Source organism: Leucopleurus acutus (assembly GCF_964270905.1).
Source record: "Leucopleurus acutus genome assembly, chromosome: 1".
In the NCBI taxonomy this organism is placed as follows: Eukaryota; Metazoa; Chordata; class Mammalia; order Artiodactyla; family Delphinidae; genus Leucopleurus; species Leucopleurus acutus.
Window position 1 is genome coordinate 31002164 of NC_139142.1, and position 20873 is coordinate 31023036.

The 20873-nt window shown below is 49.0% G+C and overlaps 1 protein-coding gene across 3 annotated transcripts in view; it reads left to right on the forward strand.

The window, feature by feature from the left end:
- Positions 1–20648, forward strand: part of MAP3K9 (mitogen-activated protein kinase kinase kinase 9) — a gene marked incomplete at both ends in the record, with an annotated part of 69729 nt that extends 49081 nt beyond the window's left edge. The window contains 9 exons of one of the 3 annotated variants that reach the window (XM_082839006.1): positions 4397–4545; positions 5483–5658; positions 9601–9841; positions 11584–11706; positions 12976–13129; positions 15402–15470; positions 16911–17023; positions 18176–19045; positions 20164–20648. In XM_082839006.1, coding sequence (XP_082695132.1) covers positions 4397–4545; positions 5483–5658; positions 9601–9841; positions 11584–11706; positions 12976–13129; positions 15402–15470; positions 16911–17023; positions 18176–19045; positions 20164–20648 — 2380 coding nt within the window. The remainder of the gene's footprint in view (positions 1–4396; positions 4546–5482; positions 5659–9600; positions 9842–11583; positions 11707–12975; positions 13130–15401; positions 15471–16910; positions 17024–18175; positions 19046–20163) is intronic. The other 2 variants (XM_082839007.1, XM_082839008.1) reach the window with 2 other exon arrangements.
- Between the last annotated feature and the right edge of the window lie 225 nt (positions 20649–20873).

The following is a 20873-nucleotide window of genomic DNA, read 5'->3' on the forward strand; positions in this document are numbered from 1 at the left end:
AATATGTTGTCATTTTGAATGAGGGTCTGGTTAACAGCAAGAATAGTAAATCGTGTGTTACCTAACAGTTTACAAAGTACCTTCACATATGGTAGTTCAGTTGTCTTTGCCAAAGATTATTAAACAGTCAGCTTGGTTCCTGGGATGTGGGCTCACAAGCTGATGACCAAGTGCAGGAGCCCATTCAAGGGACACCCTCTCCTTTTGGAGGGTGGGTCCCTGAGTTGACAGTCTTAAAGTCCATGCAGGTTAATAAGAAAAACAGCCCTGGCCCAGCACAGGTACAGAATTGCTGCACCTTCGGTTGGGAAGGGTTGCTATGCACTCTAGGGCTCTTCTTCATTTTGAAAAAAATAAAACATCCCTCTCCCACATGTGATATTAGCAAACAGTGGAAAAGATGACTGCACCTCTGGGAGCATTTCTGAGGGTTGGGTTCAGGCTTTGACTCTTGGGAAATCATTGGCAGCACTGTGGGCTCTGGCACCTCTCTGGGGGGAAGGGACTCCGAGGCAGAGTTCTAGCTGAGCTGGTACTTCGAGGCTGCTTGTAAACAGTCTTGAACAGACCTCTTGACCTTCTCTTAACCCTGGGAGGGCAAGAAAGTAGGCTAAACCTCAGGTGGATCGTGTGGACTTCTCCTGTCCACCTCTCCCTGAGGCTCAGATCCATCTAATGTGTGTTTCTCCAGCCCTCTTTTTGGACTCTGTTCCTGACAGAGGAGCAGCAAGCCTTCATTTACATCACCCACCTTCTGTTATAAAAATACAGAGGAACGCTGGCAGAGGAACACTTCGACTGGTTTAGTCATCCCCAGAAAGCCTTCTTCCCTGAATGCTGGTACCCCTCGGCACGGCTCTCCCCAGCCACATTCTCATTTCAGGCCTTTCCGAGAGGGAAGCACACGGTGTTTACGAGCCATAGATGGCTCGATGGTTTCAGGATGCGGGGTAGTTATTGTTATTCTTACCTTGCAGCTCTTCTATGAGGTAGGGATTGCTGTCTCTGTTACACAGATGAGGAAACAGGTTTGGAGAGGTGAACTTGGCTTTCTTAAGGTCCCACGGCTGTAAGTGGTAAAGCAGGCATTCGACTCAAGTCTGTCTAAGTCTTTCTTGAGCAGCACTTCTCCCACTTTTCCTAGTTGTAGAGCCCTTCAAATGGAACGGAATGCCCATTAACAAAGGACCAAGCCAGGTGAGAGCAGAGCTGCCCTTGTGGAAGCTGGGAGGGAGGGGAGGGTCCCTGGCTTCTTTCCCTTCCAGGTGGCCTGAGACATCTCCACGGAGTAGAGCTCAGTGTAAACACCATCACAGAGGAAACGCCAGGACACAAACAGGACGCGTGTTTGGATCTTCGAAAACACCCTGTCTTTCCAGGTGGTTAGGCTTGGGACATCGATTGTCTTTGCCTGGATGGAAGAAAGGGGTTTCGGGAACCTTGAGTTTTTGTTCCTCAGGGTGGAAGTGGGCAGTAATGCTGAGAGCAGGCAACTGAAGATGGGAGTCTCTGTAACCGGGAACCTAGTTAGCAACGCTGAGAGCTCGTAGAGGTCACTTGGTGGACACTGCCCAGCATGACTGCTGTCTGGATAAGCCACGTGAAAGGTTTGGCAGGAAGTGTCCTAGTATAGTTCTTGATGATATTTGGGGCTTACTCTGGGGCACCCAGGGCAGCCTGAAGGACCATCTGACTACACACTCACTCTTACACACACCCACCAATTCATTCATTATGTGAGGGCCTAGGCATCCCAGAGCCTGGGCAAGACCCCGAGAATGCAAAGATTAGGAACTACTGTCCCTGCCCTTTAGGAGCCCACAGGCTGGTAAACAAACAACTAGAATACCTGACAGCGCAAACAAGGGCTGAGTAACATGCTGTGGTGTCAGGAGGCTTCCTAAAGTGTCCAGTTGTTCCCATCAGCCTCAGACTAAGATCCACCTTCTTGTCAGGACAAGACAAGACCTGCAACTACCAGTCTACTAGGCTTTTTTTTTTTTTTCCTGTCAAAATACATAAAGAAAATGATAGTATTTGGAGGACTCACTCGGGGAAAGCCATTGTCCAAGGACACTGGCCAGTCCACTCCGAGGGTCCCTCTGTAGAGACCCCTGGGATGTCCTGGCACATTGGTGGGCACATTGCTCTCCTTTGGAGCCATGCCAGGCCATGCCATGGGATCCTCTGAGGGCAAGCCCATGCTGTTGTGCTCTCTGATCCCTGTCTCTGGAGCCCTGGCTCCTCCCTCAATTAGCAAAGTTTCACTCAGTGTTCAGCTACCTCCTGCCTCCGTCCTGGTCTGGTGTAGGTGACCCTCCTTTGTGCTGTCATAGTATCTCTGTTGTGACTCCTCTTTCCATATTCTAATTGATGCTTTTTCTCTTCCTCTTGGTAGTCTCTTTGTGGATAAGATCTGTGTTTTTTTATCCTGTATCCCAGTTCTTGACATTGAGTTTGATGCATAGTAAATATTTAGTAGATGTTTAAAATGAGTGAATAAATGATGGTACATTTGAATCATATCTTGAAAGATGATTAGTAGAGTTTACCAAGCAGAGAACTGGTCGAAGGGCATTCTAGGGAGAAAGAATTGAGAATTGGTCCAGGTCCACCATGACTTACTCCACATATGCCCTCAATGTATGCTGCTAACCCTATCTAAAACTTGCTTTCCTCATCTGCAGAATGATGATAATACTTATCTTGCAGGTTTGTTGTAGGGATTGAGGATCATGTTTGGAAATGTCTTAGCATGCTGCACATACAAGGTACCATGATCGAATAGTTGCTGGGTTTATTATTATTATTTTTTAATAAATATGTCTTCTTGTTGGTTGTAAACTACTGATGAGTATTACCAGAAAATTGAGCTTTGTGTTGAAAATATAAGGAGAGGCCCTCTTCCGACTGTTCATGGCCTTATGGTTTCTGGTCCTGACTTATTCCTGGAAGGATTAAACACTACATGAGTTTGCCTGGTTCTGATTGTGAATTCATAGAATAATTATTCCGTAAGCTTTGTGCTCCCCATTCCCTAACTCACAGAACGTGTGAAAAGAAATTCTTCATGTGGACTTGAAAGGTAGGGAAAGAACTTGAAGCCCTCACAGCTGATGCACTGCTCTGCTCTACCGATGCAGTCCACCCTTGTGAAACTTTCCCCTTTGAATTAGACAGAGGTCACCGTTAAGGATGCACTCACGCTGACGGGGGCAGGAATCTATTCAACCTAGTGGGCACTGAAAGAAATCTTTCACAGGAGCAAAATATGTTTGTTTTGAGTGGTCATCTCTCTGCTTTTATAAAGCTAAAAAAAAAATGTATCTGTTGCTATATGATCCAGCAATCCCACTTCTGGGCATATATCCATACAAAATTATAACTCGAAAAGATACATGTACCCCTATGTTCATAGCAGCACTGTTTACAATAGCCAAGACATGGAAACAACCCATGTGCCCATCAACAGATGATTGGTTTAAGAAGATGTGGTATATATGCACAATGGAATGTTACTCAGCCATTAAAAAGAATGAAATAATGCCATTTGCAGCAACATGGATGGACCTAGAGATTATCACACTAAGTGAAGTAAGTCAGAAAGAGAAAGACAAATACCATATGATATCACTTATATGTAGAAACTAAAATACAACACGAACATATCAATGAAACAAAAACAGACTCATAGACATAGAGCACAGACTTGTGGTTGCCAAGGGGGAGGGGGTGAGGGAGGGAAGGATTGGGAATTTGGGATTAGCAGATGCAAACTATTGTATACAGGATGGATAAACAACAAGGTCCTACTGTATAGCACAGGGAACTATATTCAATATCCTGTGATAAACCATAATGGAAAAGAATATGAAAAAGAATGTATATATGTATAAGTGAATCATTTTGCTATACAGCAGAAATTAAACACAGCATTATAAGTCAACTATACTTCAATAAAATTAAAAAAAGAAGGTATCTGTGACTTAAGCTGAAGTTTTCTTAAAGCAGGAAAAAATGTATTCCCAGAAGCCTGCCTCTTCTCCCAGTTTATTACATTCACAATAGCAACCACAAAATAGATGTGGCCCTTGAGCACTGATTAAAACACTAGAGCAGTGCATTTCATTTCATGACAGCCTTGTCAGACTGCTTGTGTTATTTGCACTTCACACATAAGGATTTGAGGAAAAAGACCAAGTGTGCTTGACTCCAGAGTGGTCGCTTATAGCCGGTAGGCTTTATGGTCTCCCTTTTATATTATAGCAGTACTTGTTTTGTTAGTCTCCCTACATGTCAGAGAGGCTGTGGGATGCTCGTCAAAGCCTCGCGAGATATTTGCATGAAGTTGCACCTATGGTTCATGGTGCGGCTTCTGTCTTCTTCCTCTCCTTAGCTATGGGGTGCTGCTTTGGGAGCTCCTGACCGGTGAGGTGCCCTTCCGAGGAATCGATGGCTTAGCAGTCGCTTATGGAGTGGCCATGAACAAGCTTGCCCTTCCCATTCCTTCTACATGCCCGGAACCTTTTGCCAAACTCATGGAAGGTGAGTGCCCCCTGGCTGGAACAAAACTGGAGACCGTTTATTTTTCTATCGGCACTCGATAGATTGTGGCCAGTTCTGCAGGGTCAGTAACTGAAAGAGGAGGTGAAGTATGAGTCAGTCAGGGAGGAATCCTGAAGATGGTTGGAAGAGCTACTACAGGATGATGTCAGCACCCTGCTACACTGGTGTCACCGATGTCCCTTCTGTCCATCTAGTGACTGCAGAACGTGGCTTAGAAACTGACGGCTGCTATCCAGTGCTTCAGAATATTATTATTTAATCCAAAGTAAGAAGGTATAGCAGCCTTTATCTCAAGACCTCTGAGTGTCTTACATATAGAAATGAAGATCTATGAAGAAAGGAATTCTAAAATTCATCTCGGCAAGCCCTATGATTTTGTCAGTGAGAAATCCTAAGCTGAGAGAGGTTAGACGGATAGGTGGTCACTCCATTGGTTAGTGGCTGAGCTGAGAGTAGATAGAATTCACTTTTCCTGACTCCCATGCTTTTCATCCTTGCCTTCTCATCAGCTCATTGAGTTGGGGAAGGGTAGCTCATTTATTTATGGGAAATTGGGGCCCAAGGTGTAGTTACCCATTGTCAGGACTGGAATCGTGTAGTAACTTGATAAACTGTGGTAGCTGTAGTTCATGCAAGAAAACGCTTTGGACTTGCCTTACCTATTTGAAATCAATAGTGAGAATGGAATGGGTGCAGAGCTGCTGCACTGGGTTTCCAGCTTCACTGTTGGTGATTGTGATGTTGGGCAGATTGCTTTACTTCCTGAGCCCTGTTTGGGGTTCCCTAAGTCCCAGTCTCTATTTCTAGAAGGAGAAATGAGAGGTGGTTTTCTGTCAAATGAGGTCACGTCATACCCTAAATCTTACATTTGCTTCTGTCCGCTAATGCTTCCTGCTGACTCCTGTGCCCCATGCAGATTGCTGGAATCCTGACCCCCATTCACGACCATCTTTCACAAATATCCTGGACCAGCTAACTACCATAGAGGAGTCTGGTTTCTTTGAAATGCCCAAGGACTCCTTCCACTGCCTGCAAGATGACTGGAAACATGAGATTCAGGAGATGTTTGACCAACTCAGGGCCAAAGAAAAGGTAAGAAAGAGAAGCAAAAGGTATGCATTGAATTAGTGGATCTTCTCCACTGGGGCCTCTGGACCGATTCTGACACAACCACATTCCTGCTTGGTTTGTGGCAACAGAGCAGCTTTTTCCTTCCTGGCTTTAACATGGAGAATTCTCCAGGCCTCAGGTGAGACCTGAAACGATGGAGAAGTTTTCTTTCTTTTTGGGATGTGGCAGGAATAAGTGGGGGGAGTCATGAATCCAAAGCTGTCCTTGCAGAGTATCTACTTTATTGTCCAAACTGGAGGAGGAGCACGGCTGGGCAAGTACCAGCAGGGTGTCCCGCCCCGCCGGCTGGAAATACGAGAGCGTTCTAGAAAGCTTTCTTTGTTCTGCAGTGGACTTGTAGAAGGGGTTTAACTGGATGTAGGGATACTTCAATACTGAGAGCAATTATCAGAACATCCTGCCAGTGTCTTTGGGGATCAGAATCACAAACACCATATGGGGCTAAAAATACCATGAGTCTGAAGTTGTTTGGCATTTTTCATGTTTTTATGAAAAGGGCTCAAAGGCTGAACCAACTGAGGAGTTCAGAGACCCATAGCCCATTTGCCTTTTTGTTTTGGAGACCATTCCTTAAATGGCCCCTCTCTATGCCCATAGTGTCTGGCTAGCAGTCAGCATCACACAGAGGAAGCTAATCAAAGTAGTTATGTTGTTTATCCTGCGGGGCCAGTGGCTAGGGGCCCGAGGGATGTCCATGGATAGACTTGGTTAATGTCTTCTTTCCCTTCTCACTCCCCTCTGGAAATTTGGGAAGCAGTATAATAATAGTAGAATCTAAAATTATCTTTATGGCTTCCCAGTTCTTTCACTTGAAAGGTCTGATGAGACCCCTTCACCCATTTCATCCAGGAGTCTTATGGCCCCTGCTGCCAGCATGTAGGGCAGGTGTTATTAACTTTTTCATCTCAGAGCTGAGGGTCAGTGTCTGTCTAAAGTCACACAGCTAGTAAGTGAGGAGGCAGAATCTTGAACTGGGGTCTTCTGATTCCAAAACCATTTTCTTTCCAATATCATCGTTTCCCTAAACAAAGGACTTAAAAATCATTTCTGGAGCTGATTTGAAGATATAACTCTTTTGATGCAACATAGCAATCCTTGTGCTGTTTGGCAAGTCAAGGAGCATTCTGCAGGGGGATGCAGTGAGCTTATGACAATTCTTTAAGGACCCAGGGGGAGAGAGGGGTGGATCTGTACTGACCATTGAGCAGAATGATTAAAAGAGACTGTTCCAATTACTAGTCGTATTCCAACTAGAAGAACCCCAGAGTTCCTGGCCTTTTTTGAGATTGCTGAATCACTGACTCCTGCTTACTTCTTTTTCTGTTTTTTAATTTATTTTTTATTGAAGTATAGTTGAATTACAATGTTGTGTTAATTACTGCTATACAGCAAAGTGACTCAGTTATATATTATATATATATATATATATATATGCATTCTTTTTCATATTCTTTTCCATTATGGTTTATCACAGGATATTGAATATAGTTCCGTGGTTATTTCTTTTGATTGATGGAATTATAAGGGTACCAGCCAATAAGAAAAATGAAAGTTGGATTTTGTCAGGAGGTAGTTACTAGAAAAAGTCAAACCAATTCTCGTAATAGCTAACATTTGTAGAGCATGTGCTATTTGCCATGCTCTGTTATGAGTGATTTATATGAATTCTTACATAATCTTGCATAATAAGGTAATAATTGCCTGATGTATTACAGTCCTGTGATATCGGTGCTGTTAACTCCATATAACATGTGATGCCCATTTTAATTGCTCAAGGCCACAAATCAGCTACTTTGTTCCAGAGTCCTTGCCTTTAACACCCATGCTGTGATACCTCTCCATTATAAGGCTTGGAGTTGGGCAAGAAAGCTCATTAGCTTTCTCTCTGGAGAGATTCCTCTTAAATCATTGTATGTGGAAGATGTGATTTGCATACTATGGAGTTGATACCCAAATAGGTGTTTCGCAAGAAGGGGATTTACCACGCTGGAGGGTTTCCAGGTATATGGTACCATAGTTGAGGGCTCCATAAATGTCCTGTTTTCCCATACGATTCACTCTTCAGGTTGTCTCAACCTACTGCTGCTTCTGTGTATGCGAGGATGGATTGGTCTCTGGGCTGGGGTTCAAGTTCCCTTAAAGGAAGGAGCTTAAACCCAAGTCATCCCTTAGACAAGAACATGCAGGAGAGAGGACTTAGGAAGGCTGAGATTAGCTCGCACTAATTTTCAGCTTTCCCATTTAGCAGCAAAATAACCAACCAGGAATAATTTTTCTGAATCTTCGATGTGTTTTTGTTCTGATGGTGAAAACAAAGCAGTGGGACCGGGAAGCCAAGGAGGTGGAGGGCGCACAACAGTTAATCTTTGGGGCTTATTTGGGGCTTATTTCATCAAAGAAGGAGAAGTTCAAATGTTCAAGCTCATTTCTCAGGCACTGTGATGAATCCATGTTCCCATAAAGAAGGACCTGCATTTATAAAATTGTCTTCTCTCTCCTCCTCCTTCTTTCTCTCATTCATTCATCGACTCAGCAGTTAATCAGCAACTACTGAGGACCTACCACGTACCAGACAACTTTCAAGGTGCTCATCCTCTTCTCATTTTTCTCCTTTCTATCATTTTTATGGTCATTTTCATATACTCTTGAGAATAGAGGGCAAGTTGAACAGAAAACTGCTTTCATCAGAATACTTTATTCCCATTTTGTTTGTTTTCTCTTCTGCTCTCTGCCCGCTGCTCTGCTTCCCCGATATGTGTTCACATACTATTTTCTAGCCCTGGGTTCCATTTCTATAGTTTGTTCTAGTCCAGAATGACTTCTTATAGGGGAGCATTTCATTGAGAATTTTGAATTTCAACCACAGAAGTGTTGCTCTGGCTACTTTATTGAAGAAAACTTCTCCCTTTTTAGACATGGTTCTCTCAGGTTGTTGACATGACAGCTTCTGAAGTTTTAGTCCTCTGCCTCCACCCGACTTCAATCCTAGGCCTGCGGTAACCAGTGTTAACAGTTTAGAGTCCACATGTTTAAATTTTATACGCATGCTTTGTTCTCTTTCCTGGGCTCTCTCCTATTTCCTGATGCCATAAGCCCCCACCTCTTTCCAGGAATTCCATGGTGAGCTCCTTTGTAAATTCATGCAGGAGGAAAAAGGGGAGGGAGGGAAGAGGTTCTGCCCACCTTCTAGAGAAAGTGCCTGGCAAAGACTTCAGGAAATGTTCCCTCTTCTCTTTGCTGTGCTGTCCCCATCCTTCCAGAGCAAATGGTTGTCCTTTTAGATAAGGTGCAAGTTTAAACCACACGCTCAGTGGATTCACTCACCAAGTGAACAAAGATTTAGATGACGCGCCTCACGAACCTTTTGAACAGCCACCCTGGAAATGTATTTATTTTCATTTGAATGTTAGGCGATGCCTGGAGGATGATTCATTTACAGCACGCACATTTTAAGCTAGATCACAGTAAGTTGGCTCTGGTTTTAAAAAACTTTCCTTTATGTAACAGAAAGAAAAAATCAAAATAGAACCAAATCTGTAAAATTTGAGTATATGATTATATTTTCCACCCAAACGCCATCGTTTGTCCCGGTCACAGGTAATTTTATTCAGTCAATCAAGGGGCACAGGGAACTATCAGCCCCCGTCTCCAGGGCTTGCCCTGTGGCTCCTCGAGCTGTATCCTCAGGACGGCTCTTCGGAGCCTGCCTGGCCTCCATTTGCGGTGGTCAGGTGTTCCTTTTCCAGCCAGCTGTTGAGCCCCCACCTCCGCTGGGGACTGAAGCATGGGGTGTCCGAGGAGAGCTGTCCAGGCTGCTGTGAGCACTGGCCCCCCAGGGGCGAGCCCCCTCTGCACGGCCCACTTGCCACACACACCCCCGCCATGGTTCTACCTGCCTGGCAGGAGCTGCACACCTGGGAGGAGGAGCTGACGCGGGCCGCACTCCAGCAGAAGAACCAGGAGGAGCTGCTGCGGCGCCGGGAGCGGGAGCTGGCCGAGCGGGAGATCGACATCCTGCAGCGGGAGCTCCACATCATCATCCACCAGCTGTGCCAGGAGAAGCCCCGGGTCAAGAAACGCAAGGGCAAGTTCAGGAAGAACCGACTGAAGCTCAAGGATGGAAACCGCATCAGCCTCCCTTCCGGTTGGTGTCCGGGGACGGACCTGGGGGAGGTGGGCGTGGACCGAGGGGCTGGTGTGGCAGGGGTTCTGTGGGAACCAGGGACTGAACTCAGAAACGGGAGACCCCAGGGCTCATCACGGAGCTGGTTTAGGAAGGTCCATTCTATTCCGTGGAAAGCCTGGCCTGATGGAAAGCTTCCGCCTTCCGGGGGGATTTTGTAGTTTGACTACACACAGAATATGAGGGGAAGGCCGTGAGTGTGACAGGCCTGGCTGCAGGCTGCTAGTAGCACGGCCGTGCACACAGGCACATCTCACTATAGGCAAACCTGGAGAAGGAATATGTCACTGGGGGAAAAGAATCCCAGGGTATGTGTGTACGTGCGTGTGAGTCTGCAAAATAACTCATCTCAGGGTTTCTGTAAATAATTAGCTCTCTGTGTGCAGTTGAGATTAGGATGAACGTTTAAGAATTTGATTTACACATAACCTTTCAGAAACACATTAGCTGAACAAAGGTACATTTGCAGTAGGTACAGCCTTGGGAAAATGCAAAGAAATATGAAACTATGAATTAGAATCTCTGCGGGGCGTAACGTACCCACGGAGGGAGGTAAGTACTCAAGTGTGTGTTATGTAAATAAAGTTCATTGTATTCTGAGTCTGTAAGGCCCCAGGAAGCAAGCTTATTAGAAGTACAAGGAACCAAGGGGCAATGGCATAATAGGAGTAGTAGTGGATGACTTTAAGCACTGGGATGGTGGCTTAGGTACAGACAAGAGAATCCACCTCGTGAAATTCACTGAATGTGTCGTTGCACATTTTTTTCTTTTCAGGCAACACAGAGTCTTTAAGCACCTCTGGAGCATCTGGCACGTGCCAGCATCTTGCTGTGTGCTAAGGAAGCAGATAGAAAAGCCATGGAGCTCCCCTACAGGGAGATCACAGTCTAGAGGGGAGACCTAGGTGCAAACATGCAGATCTTTTTTATAGCCTTTTGATAGATGGGGAGAACGAAGCTCAGAAACTCAGAGAATGTACATTTTACATTCCTCATGTACGCTGTAAATGCCTCTGGAATGCATCAGAATTTGGACCATTAACCGCATCTCCCTCACTTCCCCAGGTTCTGTGGGTTAGTCCTGGTACCCCGCACTTATCGAGGAGCATCAGTCTCCCTGCTTTGGTCCCTGAGGAAAGGAGGCGTGTAGGGATAGACTGTATGAGATGGAGAATTTTAAGTTAGATTTCCTAGAATAATCGACAAGGTCTCATGATATTTTTAAAAACTATTCTAAGCACGCACTTGCTACACCTATATACATTATATAGACGTATGTACATTATATAGACGGCTTTACGGAAACGATATGATGAAGTTCACTTGGGTAATGAAGTTTCCTTCTCTTCATACGTCCATCTTGCCATGTCCCTATGGGAAAAAGAAATGATTCTGAAAGAGAACATTTCCCAGGTGAAAAGGAGCTTCTCAGGAAATAGGGCCTGTCCCTCAAGTCTGCCAGGAAGTGTCAGTTCTCTCATAGGAATTTTTTTTTAACTGAGGTATAGTTGATGTACAATATTACACGAGTTTCAGGTGTACAACATAGTGACTCACACTTTTTAAAGGTTCTGCTCCATTTAGAGTTATTATAAAATATCGGCTGTATTCCCTGTGTTGCAGTATATATCCTTGTAGCCCGTAGGGATTTGAGAATGGGAAAATCCTAATGCACACGCATCTGTTTGTCTTTCCCCAAGCAGATTTCCAGCACAAGTTCACGGTACAGGCCTCGCCCACCATGGATAAGAGGAAGAGTCTCATCAACAGCCGCTCTAGCCCTCCTGCGAGCCCCACCATCATTCCTCGCCTGCGAGCCATCCAGTGTGAGGCTGTTTCCCAAATTAGTTGGGGCCAGAACACACCAGGGGCACCTGTCCCCTGCTCTGTCCAGCCACCAGCTGGTCCAGGCTGGCTCCGTCCATAACTCTGCCACCTCTCCTCCACAATATGTATATACACGCACATGTGTACGCAGACCCTTACCCCCCGCCTCGTCTCTCCATGACCTTGACCCTTTCACTCTTAGTGAGACACCAGCAAAGGGGTTTGTGGGTACCAGCGGGCTCTTTAGTGGATTACAAAGCCATCTGGGATGCGATGAAGGTACCCTGGCCTGGGGACCTTGTGCCCTCGCTGCCGTGTTTGGGGCATCGTGGTTTTTCTTTTCCATGCTTCCCAGGAAAGGGCTTTGTCAAAGTGTAGGTTCCAAGGTAAACTTGCCAGCTACTTTGTGATAGGCCGAATCCGAACCAATTTTATTTTCTGATGGTGTTTATTAAAAAGAACTTATACAGACACACATATATGCATATATGTAAAGTGTGTTGTATGCCCTAATTTAAAGATAGAGAGATTTCATCAAACCCCCCCCAAGACCTGGATTTCTGGCTTTCCTTGAAAAATCAAATCAAACCAGTGGATTCTTTCTTTCGTACGCTCTGTATTTTGCCTCAGTCCCCCCAACTCCCTGTTTTCTGGGAACTGGGTCACTCCATCCATTTATGATATAAGGCCAGTCTCTGAAGCATTTGGCTTTCCACCCTTGCTCTAAGGTATCAGGGTCAGAAGAAGGCGCCTCCTTTCCTATCTGTTACAATTCTCCAGGCCTGTTCCTTCCCCCTCTCCTACCCCTGACTTCCTTCTCCACAGTGTTGAATTCCTCACTTTCTTCCTTTCCAGCACTTTCTTACCAAAATGTCTTCACTTCTACATCTTCCTTACCCCTTATCTCTCACCTACTTCCTCACCCGCCACCTCGCCCCCCCCAAGCCAGTCCCCGGCAACAAAACATGTTCCCGGAGTCAGGTCTGCTTGGAGCTCTGGTGACTGGCCGGCCTGAGTGCCCACTTTATGCTGGACTCGGGAGAATCTGGGAGGTTTTCTCACGTTTGGTACTTTGAAAGCACTGAGTGAGTGCTGGCTGGGAACTCCTTTACTTACCTGGCAGGCTCCACTCGGGCACAGAGTTTTTGACAAGGTCTGACTATCCCCCGCAGCTCCAATTATGTGAGTGTGCGTGTCCGGTCGGGGAGAGGCTAGTTTGGGGGGACCTCTCTGCTTTCCAGCTCCCATTCGACCTTTGTTATTCACAGTGACACCAGGCGAAAGCAGCAAAACCTGGGGACGGAGCTGTGTCGTCCCCAAGGAGGAGGGGGAAGAGGAGGAGAAGAGGGCCCCCAAGAAGAAGGGACGGACGTGGGGGCCGGGCACACTTGGTCAGAAGGAGTTTGCCTCAGGAGACGAAGGGTAAGAGCCAGAGGATGGGAAATCCTTTAAAACTATGATGTGGAATACCTTTTTCTCTGTTGCGTGTTTCGCCGCGTTCAGAGAAATGACAAGCTTCTTGATCTTGACAATAGGGTTTTCCAATCTCCTTGTTCCCTGGAAGCCCCTAGGACAGGAGTTGGCATACTTTGTCCATAAAGGGGCGGATAGTAAGTATTTTAGGCTTTGTGGGCCACGTGGTCTCTGTAGTAACTGCTCAGCCCCACTGTGGTAGTGCAGAAGCAGCCACAGACCATGGACAATATGTAAATGAACGAGCATGGCTGCGTTCCAGTAAGACTGTACGAAAACAAGGGATGGGCAGGATTTAGCCCATGAGTTACAGTTGGCCCAGCCCTGGAGCCTCCTGTTCAGAGGAGCAGGTAGCCCAAGCATTCACTGCGTGTGAGGAGTTCAGCCTGCGTGTTCTGTTTACACCTGGCTCTTCCCCTTAAAACGTCTGCCCAGAGGAGAGAGGAGGGAGGACAGAGGTGACACGCCCCTTGCGTGGAGGCTCATCCTGGAGCAGGGGCAGGCAGAATAACCCAGCCCTGGAGGCGCAGGGGGAGGTGACTCCGGGGCCACTGGTACTTCCTTATGACCCCACCCACCAGCCACGCCTACCACGTATGAGTGGCCCCTCTAGGCAAAGCGCATGGCACGCCCTGGTGCCTTGGATGTGCTTGTGTTCTCACTGTGGGCTTGTGACCCAGGGGTCCTAGTGCTTCACAGACCAGTTGCTTGTAGCGTAGTCGTGAAGAGCAAGGATGCTGAGCCCAGGCTGCCGGGGTGTGAATCCCGGCTCCTCCACGCCCAGCTGTGGGACCTCATGTTTTCTCATCTATCAAATGGGGATTCTCTCCATACCCATCTCATGGAGTTGATCATGAATAAGCTCAGGTTTGGGAAGTCCCTAGAAGATGGGCTGGCTCGTTGTAAGCATGTGTGTGTAAATACTTGCTCTCATGATTCGTCCGTGCTTCTCATGCAGTTCTCCTTCATACTCGAAGAACGCATGTCATGGGATATACTTCTTATTCTTGTGTTAGAATCTAGAGCCCTATTTCTTGACTTTTCCAAGTGGGAGGATAAGCAGTAGCCCCCTTCCTCCTTTTTAGTGGCTTTTCAAAGAGCTTCTAAGGTTGACTATTAGACTTAGAGGTGCCCTGAACCTGTAACGAGCCTGGGTATTTCTCTAATACTACGATTTCATGTCCAAAATCTACTACCCCCTGTCAGATCTGTGCCGAAGGTGAAAATAACAGGTTGGTTCATGAAGTTGAAGCCAGGCTTTGGAAATCACTAGCTACCTTAGAACAGAATATTTAGATACGTAGGGCAGACTGCCTCAGCTGTATAAGAATTCAGTGATTGAGTCCTCTGGGGATTGCAGGTTGCTCTGCTCTACTAAGTTCTGTAGGTACAAGCACTCCTCAGTTTGTCCTTTGAGCCTTGGCTGGAAGTAGGGTTGAGCTGGGCCTGAGGAACTCCGTCACCCGGAGTCCCTTGGTGTTTCTGACACTAGTGTGTTTCCAGATAGGCTTTACCAGGCTGGCTATGGACGCCAGTAGTTTCTCTGGTGCTGCTTCATTTAAGGGTATTTTTTGTCTTGCTAGTAAATTAACTGCATTTCACATTACACAAAACATTAACTTCGGAATTTTCTTACATTACATTAACTTACATAGATCTGCCCTCAAAACTTTCGAAGCAGTTCAAAATATGTGACTTAATTTTTCATGATTCTCAGTTCCTATTGAAGAAATAAGGAAAATCCACCCAGTCTCAAGAAAAGACCTCTTCCATGTCAGAAAATGTTGAGAGCCTCTATAGGATACTATTTCTAATGTTAGTCCCTGTTGACTGAAGAAAATATGTAATGACAAAAAGCTGTATTGAATTCAGTAATGTTAAGTGAATTTGCATCTCCATCCTTGAAAACAATAGTACATATCTGTAGGAAACATATGCACTGTCTGTAGACAGCGGGGATCTGGGGATTCACAAGCCCCCTGTAATTAAGCTGTGGCTGCCCAGCGATGTTTGTCCCACAGATTGGGAGGTCCTGGGCCCGTGGTAGTTCCGGCCTGGTCATCTTGTTAAGATTCCTTCATGGTGTGGGGCTTTGCTGACCAGACAAGGGGAGGGCAGCTGGCGACATGGCTGGAGCCCAGCCTTGAGGGTTCTCACGTGGGAGAGGCTGAGCTGCATGTACCCACTGTTGCCTGCTACTGATTCTCTTTATTCATTGAAGATCCCCTCAGAGACGTGAGAAAGCTAATGGTTTAAGTACCCCATCAGAATCTCCACATTTCCACTTGGGGTGAGTCTAATCTTCACCCTCTCATCACATGTACTGGTAATAACCCTCCCTCCGTTTCCTTCTCCTCACAGCGCACCCCGCAGAATCAAGCCTCATTATTGCCAGGGCCATGCTGACTTCCTTTTTTTTTTTTTGGAAGCGGTACCATCGTGCACCTTGGGAAAATTCCTGTGTTGGTCTGACTTGACGTTTCCTTTGCTCCCCTGACCACTCCTGTTGGGATTCTCCCAGCATCCTTAGTTATAGGGAGACAGTCCATGGCTGTTTATCCTTTGGTCGTCAGCACTGGCTTTGACTCTGCTGATCTGGATTGCTTGGACCCAGAGCTGGAGGTGATGTTATAAGACTTCCAGTGGGAAGTCTCAGGCTGTGGGTTGGGCAGCATGCTTCTCTCTGGCTGCGTATTTTGGTTGAAACCACTGGTGGCTGGGAGGTACTTTAATTCAGTGGTATTTCTGATAGCACTTGAAGCAGAGGTCTGCAGTCAGGGAAAAAGTTGGTCCTTCTCCCTCCCTCAAGATGGGCTGGGAAGAGTGGGCTTTAGTTGAATGGCTCTCTCTAGCCCTAAAATGAGAGCCACCCCTGGTTATATTCTGGTATCTCCAGGGCAGTCATAGCCCACAGATTCCTCAGTCCTCCTTCTTTACTGTCCTTTAGGGGAAAGACCAGTGCTTCTGGGCCTTTGATGCCCCTATCCTGTAAGAGAGTTGGCGGGGTACCCAGTCAGTGACCTTGGAGTTACTGGCTTGCCACTGTGAGCTGATTACAGGGTTTTGAAAGCAAGCGCCTGTCATTTTCCTCTCCATTCCCAGACAAACCGAGGGTTCGAGTCCAGCCTTATGTACTGCCCACATAGGTCTGTCCCAAAGTGCACTGGGTTGGTGCAGCCTTGTTGGTTGATTTTTGTTTTTGAAACATGGATGGCTTTGAAAGTTGCCTGAGCATGCCGTAAGCTTGGAAGGAGAAATTGAGAAAGGGTGTGAGTGGAGTGGCCTGGCCTGGCCCATCTCTGCTAGCTCATTGCCCGGTGCTTGCCTTGCATTGCAGATCTCAGCACTGCAGTTTTTCTAATGTCACCAGTGTGTTATAGTCAGCGCCTGCGGAGTGATTGCCTCTCCCTTAAGATGGGCTTCGGCAAGACCCTGGCCAGTGCCCGCAGTCCTTATTCTCGCTGTCCTCTTGCCAGCCTGCCCAGCAGGTCTTCCCGCAGCTCCGTAGCCGCATGTGAGGGGTGGGTTATGTCTCTGCTTTTCGTTCCCTAGAGCATGTGCACTTTTGCTAATGAAGCGGGTGGGCTCAGTAAGGCTTGTTGCCTATACCCCGAGGCTCTTGGGCTTTGCTGTAATCAAGCAGACAGGGAGAGGCATTTCCATAGGCCCAGGGAGCTGAGGGTAAAGGAAGTAACCAGTTCTCACAGTTTCCTCACTTCCTCTCATTCAGCCTCAAGTCCCTGGTAGATGGATACAAACAGTGGTCGTCCAGTGCCCCCAACCTGGGGAAGGGGCCGAGGAATAGTCCAGCCCTGCCAGGGTTCACCAGCCTTATGGAGATGGGTAAGTACTGCCTTTGTCTTGACTCTCCTCCTGTTCCCTCAGGGAATTCCTGGCCAAGCTTCTCGGACTCTTTAAGGACCCCTAGTACTGCTTCATGGGGGTGTTTCCTCTTTTCCTCAACTCCTGGTCCCCCCCACCCTCCGCCCCGCTTGTTCCTTCTCCGTTTGCTCTACTCTCATTCCATTGAGTCTTCTCAAATCACTACTGCTGCCATGGAACCTGCCTTTGGCCTCCTATCCCAAGGGGCCAGTTATAGTCTCCTTAGGGCAGTGAAGAAGGGGGAGGCCTGGAATCAGGCAGTTTCCTTTCCTGGGGCTATTTCTGTGTATTTTAATGTGGGGAGTCCACAGAATGGGAGATGGTGATAGAAGACACCACAGTGTTCCTCCAAGGAAGCTTTTCCAGTGTTGCCCTGTGATTACTGAACGGGTAAGGCCTTCTCCAGGCTCTCTCAGAAAGTACGCTTCTCTCTAGAATTCCAAGATCATAATAAGTCAGTCCATAGAGTAGATGGGCCTTCACCCACGCAGGGGGTTCTAATCCTTTGCAGGAGACTAGTCTTTTTCTTTTTTTTAAATTTTGGTCGCACCAGCTCTTAGTTGCGGCAGGCGTGCTCCTTAGTTGCAGCTTGCCGGCTCCTTAGTTGTGGCCGGTGGGCTCCTTAGTTGTGGCTCGTGGGCTCTTTAGTTGGGGCATGCGAACTCTCAGTTGCAGCATGCGTGTGGGATCTAGTTCCCTGACTAGGGATCGAACCTGGGTCCCCTGCCTTGGGAGTGCGGAGTCGTAACCACTGGGCCACCAGGGACGTCCTGCAGGACGCTAGTCTTAAGACAGGTCTGTAGGCCATTATTCTAAAAATCCAAGGTCCCTTCCAGTTTCAAGTTGTAAAATAATTAGGGATCTGTCTGTTCTAGGAAACTCATACTGCACTTCTTGTGTTGAGGGTCCCTACGACAGAAGAAGCAAATTAGCAGATCGTCTTTTCTGCACATAGGAAAACAGGCTGTGGAGTGGAGAGTGATTTCCCCACATTGGTCACAGTTGAGTGTGGAGGCATGAAGCCCTGTTGGTTCTTTGTCCTGCACCTCAGACTGTTCAACGTCTGCATCCCTGGCACTAGGCCAGGGGCCTGGGGCTGGGGAGAAGGACCAGGTTCTTTCTCTTGCCGCTTCGTTCCCATTTTCTGTTCCCCCTCCACTCCTCTCATCTTCGCAGAGGACGAGGACAGCGAAGGTCCACGGAGTGGGGAGAGTCGTCCACAGCCGTCACCCAACCAGTCCTACCTCTGTATCCCATTCCCTCGTGGAGAGGATGGGGACGGCCCCCCCGGCGACGGCGTCCACGAGGAGCCCACCCCAGTCAACTCGGCTACCAGTACCCCTCAGCTGACGCCAACCAACAGCCTCAAGCGGGGCGGCCCCCACCACCGCCGCTGTGAGGTGGCTCTGCTCGGCTGTGGGGCCGTCCTGGCAGCCACGGGCCTCGGCTGTGACCTGCTGGAAGCTGGCAAGTGCCAGCTGCTCCCCCCGGAGGAGCCCGAGCCGCCAGCCCGGGAGGAGAAGAAGAGGCGCGAGGGCCTTTTCCAGAGAGCCAGCCGTCCCCGTCGGAGCACCAGCCCCCCATCCCGGAAGCTCTTCAAGAAGGAGGAGCCCGTGCTGTTGCTAGGAGACCCCTCTGCCTCCCTCACACTGCTCTCGCTCTCCTCCATCTCCGAGTGCAACTCCACGCGCTCCCTGCTGCGTTCCGACAGTGATGAGATTGTGGTGTACGAGATGCCCGTCAGCCCCGGGGAGGCCCCACCCCTGAGCCCCTGCACCCGCAATCCCCTGGTCAATGTCCGAGTGGAGCGCTTCAAGCGAGACCCGAGGCAGTCCCTGACCCCCACCCACGTCACCCTCACGGCCCCCCGCGCTGAGCCCAGCGCTCACCGGCGGACTCCTTCCGATGGGGCCCTCAAGCCGGCGGCCCCTCGAGCCAGCAGGAGCCCCTCCAGCAACGGGCTGAGCCCCAGCCCTGGAGCAGGTGAGGCCTGCCCGCCCCCTCCTTCCTCTTGCCCGCCTTCGTGCTTCCCCCAGGAGTGGAGATATCGGGGTCAGCTCCGTTTCTCCTCTGGCTCAGCCAGTCGAGACAGGCCGCTCTGGGCCGCGGGAGGTGGCCGACTTCTCTCCGTCCTGTGCCTCAGGGGGTCTTCCCTGAGGAGGGAGAGCAGACAGGCAGGCTCTGGGAAGAATCCCATCAGGACTCCGGTGGGATGCTCAGGCCCTGGGTCTGGGAGCGTGCGGCGCGGTGCTTTCAGGACAAGGGCAGGAGTCCAGCTCTGTTTGTTCCCTGCAGAGGAGGCTGCAGTTACCGAGAGCAATCCTGCCCTGCACGCAGGAGGGTATTTTCGGCCACACAGCTGGGCTCTTGTCTCTCGTTACAGTGTGAGTCCAGACACTCTCAGAAGGCGAGCTTCCGCCCGGGCATCACGCCCTCCATCACTCATCCCTTAGTCACTCATCCCATCGCTCAGACGCGGAGATGTGTCCAGGTGAACCGCTGTGCCGGTGCACGCGCTCGCCTTCTCCGTCTGACGTCCAGCACACCCTGACGTGCACTGTCACTCTGGGCCTTCCCCACCCTGTCCCTTGTGCCCTAGAAGACCGCAGTCTGACCTAGAAACCACCTCGGATCCCGTAGGAGAAGAGAACATGGCAATACCCTCTCAGTGAGATTTGAGTGTGAACGACAATAGTACTGGACCATTCAGCTTGCCCTTCCCCTGCTTAGATTTTTTTTGTTACAATCAGATAGGTGGCCTCTTTGGGAAAAGAGACCCCTAAGTTACTCGTCTTTAGGTTTCTGACACCTAGCTTTGTTCTTGTCACACGTTTATTAAATGGATGAACTGCGAAGGAACAGACATTTCCTCAAGTTTCACGACAGATACGAGCCCCGTGTGTCCCATTATTATCAGATTACAGGGACCGTGGCCTTGTAGTTCACTGTTACATCCCCGGTGCCTGCCAGCACACTGCATGAAAAATAGTAGGCGCTCGCAATTCCCGTTACCCCGAGCGGACAGGGACGCGGCGAGGTGGGGAGGAAGCAGCGTGTGTGGCGCCGTGATCGAACGCCTCTCCCTTTGTCTCTTTGACCAGGAATGTTGAAAACCCCCAGCCCCAGCCGAGACCCAGGGGAATTCCCCCGTCTCCCTGACCCCAATGTGGTCTTTCCCCCGACCCCAAGGCGCTGGAACACACAGCAGGACTCTGCCTTGGAGAGACCCAAGACCCTGGAGTTTCTGCCTCGGCCGCGTCCTTCTGCCAACCGGCAGCGACTGGACCCTTGGTGGTTCGTGTCTCCCAGCCACGCCCGCAGCGCCTCCCCAGCCAACAGTTCCAGCACGGAGACGCCCAGCAACCTGGACTCCTGCTTGGCAAGCAGCAGCAGCACCGTGGAGGAGCGGCCTGGGCTGCCAGCCCTGCCCCCCTTCCAGGCGGGGCCGCTGCCGCCCGCCGAGCGGACGCTTCTGGACCTGGACGCGGAGGGCCAGAGTCAGGACGGCACCGTGCCGCTGTGCAGAGCCGCACTGAACACACACAGGCCTGCCCCTTACGAGATCCAGCAAGAGTTCTGGTCTTAGCACGAAAAGGGTTGGGGGCGGGCAAGGGGGAAGCAGGAGATGGGGGGAGCCGGCCGGCACAGCCCTGTCTCAGAATTGGACCCCCTGAGCTCCCGCCCTCCTTCTTGCACTGATAATGCACTTTGAAGATGGAAGGGATGGAAGCAGGGCCCCTTGAGAGGGCTCCGTGCCCTGCAGGGCCCTTCTCCCCAGGTCCACTGGAAGGGCCGTGGCTGTGTAGGGCAG